Source organism: Mus caroli, chromosome 2 (assembly GCF_900094665.2).
Source record: "Mus caroli chromosome 2, CAROLI_EIJ_v1.1, whole genome shotgun sequence".
Taxonomy (NCBI): domain Eukaryota; kingdom Metazoa; phylum Chordata; class Mammalia; order Rodentia; family Muridae; genus Mus; species Mus caroli.
The window spans coordinates 169439814-169451339 of NC_034571.1; the positions used below are offsets into that span (position 1 = coordinate 169439814).

Genomic DNA, 11526 nt, shown 5'->3' on the forward strand with positions numbered 1-11526 from the left:
CACACACACACACACACGAACACGTAAGGACACAGACACGAACATGGACATGGACACACACGATGGTGATACCAGGAAAATTCTCACTGGTATATGAGTCTGGGCCTCCTGGGTTATACTGCTGTGGCTACCCACCTGGCCCCATCCAAGGCTATTGAAAAAACTAAATAAAAAAGTGAGTCTATTTCTTGTCTATTTAGCTTCATCTATTAAGGCCAGCCTNCTATACACAGGGTCTGTGTAGCTAGTTTTATGTCCTAAGGGAAGCACTAGGCTTTAGTTCCTCCCCAAGGTCACAGGGTTACAAGGTTANAATCTGACTCTTTTCTCTACCAAGGAGTCCCACTTCAGGAATAGGCTAGAGCTCNGTACCTCAGAGTGAGTGTTTCTGGGAAAACTCCTAAGACCATGAATCTGCACCACTGTCCTAGCCAGTCATTAGGTCAAAGTAGCGTTGGAAAAGCAGCCGACTAGGACCAGACCTATCAATGGCTACCATCCTTACAAATGCATCTCTGCCTTCACTTCTGTGAACTCCCACACATGAGCCAAGCTCACCTGCAAAACATTTGAAGAACACTAATAGACACTTAGAACTCTGCTAAGAAATGACATCAATTCTAAAAGGCTCAGCACCAGGACAGCCTGGACACCTCTCCAGTGCAAAACTCTAATGAAACCCCTGGGAGAAAATGCCCCCATACAAAGCCAGGGGTGTTAGAAGAAAGGATGCCACCCCTACAGTAGCATGACCACACTCTCAGCAAGGTTGCTCACAACAGGTGGAGATGTAAAGAACCTAGGACATGTACCCAAGTGGTCCAAAGACAGGCAGTGAGAAAGGAGCCTCACAGGCTGCAATGGGTCCTCAAATGGGAGAACAGAACCTTCCACACAAGGAGGAATGAAGGGGAAGAAATGAGGGGGTTCAGGGTCTACAAAACAAGCATCCATAGAGTCAGTAGAGGTCCTGAGCAATCACAGCAAGATGTGGTACAACCTAGACAAGAGTTCCCAGTACTGCCAGGAGAGGGTGCCATCACCCCACNAGAAACACAACACCTAGGTGCCACATTTGGAGGTAGAGCACACCCACAGACAAGTTCCTAGTCAAGCAGAGGTAACAAAGGGCAGGCTGTGCCTATGAGCAACAGGCCCTGGATGTTCAGAGCAATGAACGCAACACTCATTCAGGGTTGGCCACAATAAGAAGCACTGCCCTTACAGAGAGCAAAGACAGAAGAGGCCAGTGAGGACATACAAAAGGAATGCTAAGCAAGTCCAGGAAGAGAAGGAAAATCAGAAAAGAGAAGGAAAAAAGAGTGATGAGGGTCAGAAAGGCGGTCATGCAAAAAGCTTTGAATTTTGTAAACTATGCAAACCAAGGCTTGCAGCACAGTGAGGGCCCAGGGCACCACAGNAGTGATTAACTTACCAAGGCAAGAGAAAGCATGGNACCTCGCCTTTAACCAACCTGCAGGTCAGGACAATGTGATCAGCCACCACTGGATGGCAGCAGCAAGAAGCACGGCTGAGTTGCTGGAGGCTGGCTTCATCTTCCCCCACACCGCTTAAGACACAGGTTCAATTAGCCTAGGGCTGAAAAGCAACATCCCCAGGAGGCCAACCTCACAGGGTCTCAAGTGAGAAGGGAGGCAGAGGTGTGAAGAGAAGACACCATTACATTAGTGAGACCAGGGACATTTACAAACTGTGTAAGGATGAAAGTAACCACAACACAGCCTTTCTTAGCACAACAGCCTTCACAAAGAAGCCAGGAGTGGCTGTGAGCACCAGTTACCCCAGCTTAGGAGGTGAAAGACCCAGTTGAAGGCCAGCCATGCAATCAAAAAACTGTAAAGAAACAGGGAATCCTAGCACACACCTTTAATCCCAGCACTCAAGAGGCAGAGGCAGGTGAATGCATCTCTGAGTTCAAGGCCAGCCTGGTCTGCATGATGACTCCCAGGACAGCCAGGGCTACACAGAGAAAACCTGTCTCAAAAACCAAAACAACAAGGACAACAAAAATGAAAATGAATGTAGGGCGGGTCATGGTGGCACAAGCTGGTAATCCCCAAACTTGATAAGGAGGTTTCAGTGAATTTAAAGTCATGCTTAGTCACAAAGCAAGTTCAAGTCCAGTCTGGGCTGCAGGAGCTGCTGTCTCAAGTAAACAAAGTTACAAGTGTAGGTANAGAAACAGAAGNCGCTAAAGAAANATGAATGTGTGTGCNCCCGTGTGTGTGCACTGCCTGTACACATGTTCATGCGAGGCTACAAGTTAATGGCTGCCTTATTTGTGTAGTGAGAATTTTGGTTTCTTTGAAAAAGACAGAAATATTATAGGAATGTTTTCATTTTAATCCCAGGTGTGGGGCTGCTTCAAACTGACCACAGCAGCTATGGTTTGCCTTGTGCTCTAGTAAGGGCAGGATTTTGTCAGTTACANATGGTTTCTACAGTTGTGGGACATTTAGAATTCTGGGAACTTTTCAGAGGGTATATAATGTCAGGGCCCCCAAGAGTTGGTTGTTGTTGGTGGGTTATTGGTTGCTGTTGGCCAGCTTGTTAAGTGGTCGTGTGTAAAGAACAAGAAATTAGACATAAAGATGAAGATCAAACTTGCCCTAAGAAACTTAAGCCCTGATCAGCAGGAAGCAGTTTAAGGATAATGTTACCCCTTTCCCCCTCTATCCTTCCATCTCTNCTATTGAGCAATAGGGGTGGGAAAGGGNTAGAGATGGGTGGAAGAAAAAAGAACCCACTAAGTAGCTAAAGTCTGCTACATATTTGAGACAGTGTCTCTCACTCACTGACTCAACTATACTGCCTTCGGCCAGCCCTGGGTTCTACCCCCACCTCCACCCCCAGTGATGGAATTACGATACACACCACAGCACCTGCATTTATGCCTCAATCAGGTGATGAGTTTCAAGGTCTTACACCTTACAATAATTCAGCAAGCCACAAAAATACCCAGCAGGAAAAGTTCACACGTGTCTTTTAACTCCCCTGGTATCCTTCTCAAGGTTTTACTCAGTTCTTGCTTGGCCTCACTTCTGTGTGGACTTTGCAGGCCTGCACACTTGAACAGCAGACCCAGTTGCTGCAGCTTTTTGGACAACACATTTACATAGATTCTGGCCAAAGTTTTCTTCCAATCCCACACTCTGACTTTTTACCTACCCTTGAACTGAAAGGGATGCCCCTGTACCTCTAGGGTATAGTCTCCACACCAAGAGAACATTACACAGGGAGTCACTGCTGGCACTAGGGCTGGAGATGGGTCAACAGTCCTTGGCAGGGACACCACTGCCCTGCTGAAGTCACTACTCTGAGCTGACCCAGTCTGCCNGCACACCTCCACAGCAGGACAGGGCTGACCAAGCAAAGCTGACAGCAGTTTCTATGGGGATAAAAGTGAAACAGACTAAGAGGCCTGGTGGCAACCGAGGGTTCACTGAGATTTTACCCCAGCCTCCCCAGGATAGAGGCTCACTCTCCATCAAGACTCACGTAAAAATAGTCAAAGCCACACACAGACAGGGGTGCTGTGTTGGACTGNACTGGAAAAAAATGCCCCGTATCTGCACAGAACTGTAATAACAGAATAAACAGCAAATGGGTCCACTTGAGTGGACTGAAGTGGCTGCTAAAACAAGAGTCCAGCCCACATTCTTCATAGAAAAGCCACCCAAGAGCCTCATCACATCGGATCCAAGGTGCCCAGCATTCAGGTGACAGGCACTAGACAAGCACTAGACGGGAAAAGCAGTCCANGAATGAGGGAGAGCAGTGAGGGGAAACTGAGGCTGGAAGCTTCAATACATATGCCCAACGACACAGGAGAGATCCAGCCATCATAAAGTGGCAGGCAGGGAAGTCTGCCACTCACTGGATGGATGCTTGCAAAGAGCCTGTAGACCAATAATATATAGCCTATATAGTTCAATAACATAGCCTCTAGACCAATGGTTCTATAACATTCCTAATGCCGCCACCCTTTAATACAGTTCCTCATGTTGTGGAGACCCCTAGCCATAAATTACTTCACAGCTATTTCATAACTGTAACTTTGCTACTGTTATGAATCATAATGTAAACATCTGATGTGCAGGATGCCTGTCTGATATGCGACCCCATGGGGTCTGGTCTCTCAACTGAAATCTATATTTGTAAGTGGGAACTGCACTGGAGCTCTACAGCCAACAGGAGCTGGCATGACTCCACTCTGGCCAAGGAACATGACCCAGTCTGACGGGCAGAGAGGAAAACATTGATGCAAATGAACATGGGCCACAGCCCAGCCCAGTGCATGTGTGACTGGAAACCACAGCACAGTCTAGTGCCTGTGTATCCAGAGACCAAGAGGAAGAGAGATGGGAACAGAACACACCCAAAGAAAAAAATGGCCCATGTGTTGCAAATGCTCTANGGCACAGACCCACATGTGAGTCTAAACAGCTCAGCAAATGGAAGAAGCAGGCTGACCACCCAGAGACTGAACCCAAGACACAGAAAACCTCATAAAGAAAGGCCCGAAGTGTCAGCAGTCAGACCAGATGTACTACACACAGAGGTAAGGACAGAAAAAGTGACAACATGCACCNACACCCTNGAAACTCAGTGCAGAGAGTGCACAGGCAAGAATAAGCATGCCCAGTGCAGGCACACAGATGCCAGCCCCGCCAGCCTCCAAGCCAAGGGACCAGTGATGCACAGCCCAGCATCCTCAGCAGCAACAGTGAAGACAGCTGAGCAGTAGATACACAGGCCTGCAGTGCTCTTCTAAATGCAGATGACAACTAATGGTTTAAAGCAAAAGTAACCATTAGGGTAGCATATATGACACTCAGACTTTTGGACCACGGAATAGGTGGCTACTTCTCTGGGTCACACACCCTGCAGGTTGCCTCACAGTGTCCCCACTAGAGCTGATCCTGAATTCCACCCCATGCTTTTCCGAGTCAGGCTGAACCCCAGCAGAGCCAATCATGTGAGCCTGTGTTTTAGCTCTTTATACGCATAAAAAGGTGACTTGAAAATCAAGTGTCCAATGCAAGACCACACCTCTATGGAAGGCCAGGAGCTCCCCTGGCTCTTAAGGAAGGCGCTTTCCCACCCCCTCCAGACCTCAGCCTCCTCATGTTCTGCTGTACCTCTGCTCCTGATCCTGGCCCAGTGCAGTCCACTTTCCTCTTTTTCCTGGGCCCGATCGCTGCCAGTGCAGTGAGGTTGGCATCTCGTTGTCGCATCTGTGCCAGCTCCTGCTGCTGCATCTTCATGTTGGGAAGGAAACAGAACTATCATTGCTTTGAGAGTTCTTACTGCAAATGTAGCAAGTAACAGCTACCAAGAACTTTCTCAAGTTTTCTAAATTACAACTTCTTTTTTTTAATATAAGATTTTTTTAAAATTTTATTTATATGAGTACACTGTAGCTGTCTTCAGATACCCCAGAAGAGGGCACCAGATCCCATTACAGATGGTTGTGAGCCACCATGTTGTTGCTAAGAATTGAACCAGAATCTCTAGAAGAGCAGTCAGTGCTCTTAACCACTGAGTCATCTCTCCAGCCCAAGCTACAACTTCTTTAAAGTTGAGGCTCTTAAACTAAGGACTTGTCTGTAACCAAAAATAANTACAAAGCTTTTAAAACAGAAGCTTACCTTACAATGCTCAAAAGATTAAAAGAAGGGGTTTAGGGAGCCTAACCTCACAGAAGTAAGCGACAGGTCCTCTCCAACCAAATGCCCACAGCACAGAGAGAGTTTGTGCTGCCTGGTCGCCCGAGAGCATGAATAAGCAATGGATGTGAACATTCAGTAACTCCAGGTTTCTTAACGACTCTCTCTTTTGGGCACCGAGCATGAACATGAGCTGCCAGGGCNGTGAGGAGTCCAAACAGCGAAGCTCACCTCTTTTGCTTTCTGCTTCAACCTTAGTTGCTCTGGGTCTTCTTGTCTGGATCGAGACTGTTTTTGAAAGAAGGAGAGAGGGAAGAGTCATGCCTTCCTTCATGCGCATCACTGACCCACAGCGACATGTCCAATCTACAGCAGCACCTAGCCAGGAGACAGTGCCTGCTAATTCTATAAAGGTTTCTATCCAAACAACAACAACAACAACAAAAAAGTCTTCGCTGCCACCCAGATGCAGTAAGAGCCTTAGGCATATGGCTACCAGTTTTGCCATATGCCTCTGACTCAGTGTAGACTGAGAAAGAAAGCCTGGACAGAGCTTCCAGACATACTGGGCTCAGCGGCTGAGGGTGGCATTCAACTGTCACTCTTCCTACTGCACAAAAATCTTGACATTGGGATTAACATCTCTAGATGACTCTGATCATACACAAAGTTCCCACACTCAGCTCTGAGTGCCCTGACTGAAGGGCGATGTGAACCACAGGGAAGGGAAGAGGTCAGAATCTTAAAGAAGCCCACACCACCCAGCATAGTGTTACACACCTTTAATCCCAACACTCAGAAGGCATAGGCAGGAAGATCTCTGTAAATTCAAGGCCAGCCTGGTCTACACAGCGAGTTCCAGGACAGCCAAAGCTACATAATAAGTAAGACCTTATTTCAAAAATAAAACTTTTTTAAATTAATTAACTAACAACATGAGAGAGCCACATCTCTTATATCAAATCTCCAACTGGAGTGCATCCTCCGGCAGCTGAGTACCCCACCTATCCAGCTCCACTCACAATACCCTCCCTCCAGAGTATGAGCACAACAAGCCAGCGTGCCTGGTAAGTGGCTAGGAGGGGCAGACTGCAGGCTGAGCCTGAGCTGGAGAGAGTAACTTGCCTTTGCTGCCCGCATTAAGATCTCCCTCTCCTGCTCATCTTTCCTCTGCTTTTCAATCTGATCCAGTTGTTCAAAGAATTTGAGCTGAGCCCGGACATCACTCGCTTGCTCGTATCTGTCGTCGTCCTACCAAAAAAAAAAAAAAAAAAGTCAGTAAAAACACTGTCTACCACAGATTTGGAACTTCAACAAACTATGAGTGTGCCTCGCACAGCTGGACAGTGTGTACACAGCTCCATGGTGGTAGCAGCTGCTNACACCTCACCACTCCCGTCATGGCCTCACAAGGACAGCAAGTCTCATCCAGTTACCAGGAATCCCATAAAAGGTTTCCATTTGATACACTTTGGCATTTTTAAGAGATATTTAAGTCCTTCTGTGTAAAAGTGTTTGTTTGTTCCTCTCTGTGTAGCCCTGGCTGTCCTGGAACTCGATTTATAGATGGCAAGGCTGTGCTTGAACTCAAAGAGATCCTATTCCCTCTGCCTCCCAAGTACTAGGAAAAAAGGTATGCACTACCAATTCCAACTTTAGAAGTGTTTTAAAGCTGACAATTCACAGTGGGCTGCTCTAAAGGATCAGACACAGACTCCTTCATCTGTGCAATTGCTCAAGACATATTCTACATATTCTGGTCGAAAAACCTCTCTCTCTCTCTCTCTCTCTCTCTCTCTCTCTCTCTCTCTCATACACACACACACACACACACACACACACACCACACATGGCAAAGAGCCTGTAGTTGCAGCTCATGGCTCAAGATGGGCCAGGCTACAGGAACTGGGCACTTTAAATGGAGTAAGAATACAAGATTCCCTCCATAGTCTCTTAAGCTCACAGCCCCACCTTCCAAAGCAGGCTAACTGCAGAGCACCTACAGGTAGTGTGTGTGGCCAAGAGTGAGCACAGGAACAACCAGGACAACNAGGCTTCCAGAGAGCCTAGGTCAGGTGAGAACATGAGCATTCTCCCCGGGAAAACAGCCTCATTACCTTATAAGAGAAGTTTTTCTGCTGAGCCGTTTCAGATATTTTTTCTACAAGATTCTGCAGCCTTTGCTGTGTGGCATGAGACACGTAACTCACTACATCTGGATGCAGTTCCGTGATGCCGTGCTTTTTACCTGCAGGCCATGCAGAAAAAAAGCACTTTATGGTACTTACCCAGCTTTTCTTTATCACGGCACTGGCTTCTCACACCCACTAGTTACTGCTCTGCACAATCAAAGGCAATCTAAGCAGGAAGCAGATGGCCACTGCCCACCTTCTACTACCTGCCAACCAACAGTGGAGCCTCTATGGGGTGAGCCCAAGACAAGGCAGTGGAGCTACTGCAGAAGGGTTGGACTGAGTCTTGCCAGGGTCATGGAGCACATCAGACAGCGATCTGGACACACAGCATCCCAGTGACATCATCTGGTTCAAACGTACCTATCTCCAGTATCCTCCTCTGCAAAGGCGCGGGGAGGAGGAAGGTGTCGTCTTTACAGGATCGGGTCAACGTCCCCACCAACTCAGAGTTTGTGGCCAATATCCTTGCACTTTCTTCAGACAGGTTCACTCCAGCCATTGACGCAACATCATTGATGTCATCATCATCCCTGCAAAAGGAGAGGAACATTCTTGTAGCATGAAGAAATCATAACTCACTAAGGTGGTTTTAATTCAGTGGCAGCTTGCAGGGGACAGGGGATAGCAGAGGGACACTGAGATGGACAGACACACACATGAGGTTCCTACACTGGCCTTGTCCTTTTGTCTGACAGTGCTTTGCTGCCTTGTTTAAAAATTAGTGTTTAGAGGAAGAACTGTGTGTGGTCACAGGTAAACTGAGTCCCAGGAAAACAAAACCCAGAACACCATTTGTTAATTTGAAGACTCCATGTTACCTGAAAACTTCTCAAGGAAAGAAAAAAATTTCTTCCCTCAGTCACAGCTTTCAGAGGAGGTGGAGGAAGAGCGAGCACAAAACTCACTCAGAGCCACCACAGAGCTCTACCAGCCAGGCCCAGACAGAATTCTGTTTATGAAAATGGCCCAACATAAGAACCTGTTCACATGTGGCCACTGTCTCAAAACCAACGTCTTCACTGAAGAGGTCCACATCTAGCAACAGTCCTTCCAGTGTCCCTCACTGAACACCCTTCAGCCTGTCTTTAACATGTACACCCTTGGCACACACTCATAGGATGGCATAGGATGGCAGGAGAGTCCTCCTTGCAGACTGACCCTTGGAGGCCTTCACTGAACCACACTGCCCTTCCCACCCTGCTACCTGCTACTGTGCGTACTCTGAGCCTGACACCTCAGTGTTGACCAGGATGTCAGAGGCATCCTCAGCCTTGAACACGCTCAACCTTCCTACTGCTTGCTTACAGGTTAGTCAGAGGCTCCCTCTACTCAGCCTTTTGGTCCTGCCCTATTTGATTCAGTGCTGACCACNCAGATGACTACCTCAGCCTGGACTATAGGAAGGAGCCCAGCCCAACGCATGTCACCACCTGAGCCCTGCCCTGACGTGATGAGGCGGCCACAGCTCATGCTGCCTTTGCCTGTTCCTGCTCTGACCACTCTCTCCTGAAGAGCAGCCCTGGCCTTATGCTGGAAAATGGCTTCTAGTAGGTAAGATATGAGTCNGGGAATGGGTGTANCTAGGCTCTTCCAGCAGACCAAACAGGAGCCCTACCCTCCACTGCAGTGCCTAAGCATGCCTATATACACACCTAGCCTCTCTCCTGACCCACTCAGGTGACCTGCCCTGCTCTGCCTGGTTGCTCTTTACCCTACAGAGCCAATATAGCTCCCAATTCTATCTAGCCCCATTTAATAGCTTTGGAGATGAAAAGTGTCCCTGAAATTCAAACAACCACCATTGCTCAGTCACAGCGAAGGTCAGTTTGGCCTCTGGTGCACACACAAGAATCTCAAGACATAGCAATGTCCAGGAAGGCTGTCCTGTTCATCAAGAGTCACAGTGAGCAGAGTGACAAGGGCCGTCTGTGTTATAAATGTAGTCACCTTGGTGCACTTTGCTGGCACCAAGTCAGCTGACCTGTTCTCCATCCCTGCAGAGGGTATGAAGCAAGCGGATACTCTGCATCCACGCCGGGAGCTCACACTGACAGAGATGTGTGATCAGACCCAAGTAGAACTGACACTACCAGTACCAAGAGCCAGCAGGGAAGACCCAGTAGGGAGGTAGGTNGGCAGAAGACCTGAGCCCCTCCCACGCTCTCCCTAAAGCCTACAGGGCTTCAGTCCTTACCGGAAGGAGCCTCCCCCCGGCTCCTTGAGTTTGTTTTTCTGGGCAGCAGCTGCTTGTGCAGATACAGTAGACAGGGCTTTGGTTCCAGGTAACACGGTAGGTTTCACCACAGGGACTGCAAAGTCAAAGACACAGTGGACACCAGAGGCTGTTACTGGAGGACTGACTGCTGTCTTTACAAGCCCAGGGAAAAACTGCCATCTCTTCACTCATCACAGTGACACTCTCAAAACTCTGAGCTCTACAGTGTACACGTATTTAAGTTACAGGGCTGGGCTGCTCAGTGGTTAAGTGCTTGCACTGCTTTTTAGAGGACCCACACTCGGCTCCCAGCACCCAGTTCACAACACCTGCAACTACAGCTCCAAGGATTCAATGACATCTCTAAACTCTGTGGGCACCTGTACACACACACACACATACACACACACACATACACACACCCCTTGGTCAGAATGCTGAGAATAAGAGACTGCAGTATGCTCAGCCCTAAATGGAACACCTTTACCACAGCTTCCCCCCTCAAGGCTCAGTGATCGTCCCAGAAGGAGGAGGTGTAAAGACTCTAAGAGCCGAGCGACTGTGGAAGACCGCTAGGAAACTGTCTTCTAGATATGAAAGGCCCTTGCACATATAAACTCAAAGCAGCTATGGCTGCATATTCAACATCTGCTAAGATCAAGCCCATTAAAATCCCAGCATAGGAGAGGAAGGGAGAAATGGCTCAGTGATTAAGAGCACTTCCTCTTCCAGAGGACCTAGGTTCAATTCCTAGCAACCACATAATGGCTGACATCAGTTTCAGGGGATCCAAAACCCTCTTCTGGTCTTCAGGGACACAAGGCACGCACATGGTATACAGACATACACGCNGGCAAAACACCCCCACACAGGAAACAAAGTTGTTGTGGTGTCTTGTTTGTATCGTTTTTAAGTCTAGCATGGATAGGAAGGGGCTCCAAGCTGTTTCTCCAAGGATGCAGCCCTGGATAGGCTGCTAATGCTCTGGTGGATAGTCCTGTACCCACACACGTAACCTGCAGCACCAACGGACTAAGAGGGCTCTGTTCTTGTTTTTGTTTTTAAATGCATAGAATTGGAAGGGAGATGTTGGGTCTGAAAGGAGTTGGGAGATGGGCAAGAGGGTGGATTTTATCAAAACATGCTGTATATATGTGTGATGATTTAAAAAGATAAAGAAAAATACATGCTTACACATGAGGAAAAAGAAAAACAGTCTTAGGAAAACTATAGTGCAAATCCAAGATAGTGCCACTGCTTATGTCAGAACCCATGCCCGTGCTCTATCTGAATCCCTTCCTCAACTGCACAGACTCGAAAGAAGCATTCTCATGTGTCTTTACAACACATACATGATATGTGTGTGTGTTAAATATATATACATGTGTATTTTATATGTATGTATGTGTGTGTGCCATATATATAT

General features: G+C 47.7%; 1 protein-coding gene across 1 annotated transcript in view; it reads right to left on the bottom strand.

The window, feature by feature from the left end:
* The window catches only part of Taf4 (TATA-box binding protein associated factor 4), a 65039-nt gene that overhangs the window by 4277 nt on the left and 49236 nt on the right, over positions 1 to 11526 (bottom strand). Inside the window, exons 9-14 of the mRNA XM_029468646.1 lie at positions 10080 to 10194; positions 8246 to 8415; positions 7808 to 7938; positions 6816 to 6941; positions 5922 to 5978; positions 5163 to 5282 (exon numbers count right to left, since the gene is read on the bottom strand). Of these exons, the coding sequence (XP_029324506.1) occupies positions 5163 to 5282; positions 5922 to 5978; positions 6816 to 6941; positions 7808 to 7938; positions 8246 to 8415; positions 10080 to 10194 (719 nt within the window). The remainder of the gene's footprint in view (positions 1 to 5162; positions 5283 to 5921; positions 5979 to 6815; positions 6942 to 7807; positions 7939 to 8245; positions 8416 to 10079; positions 10195 to 11526) is intronic.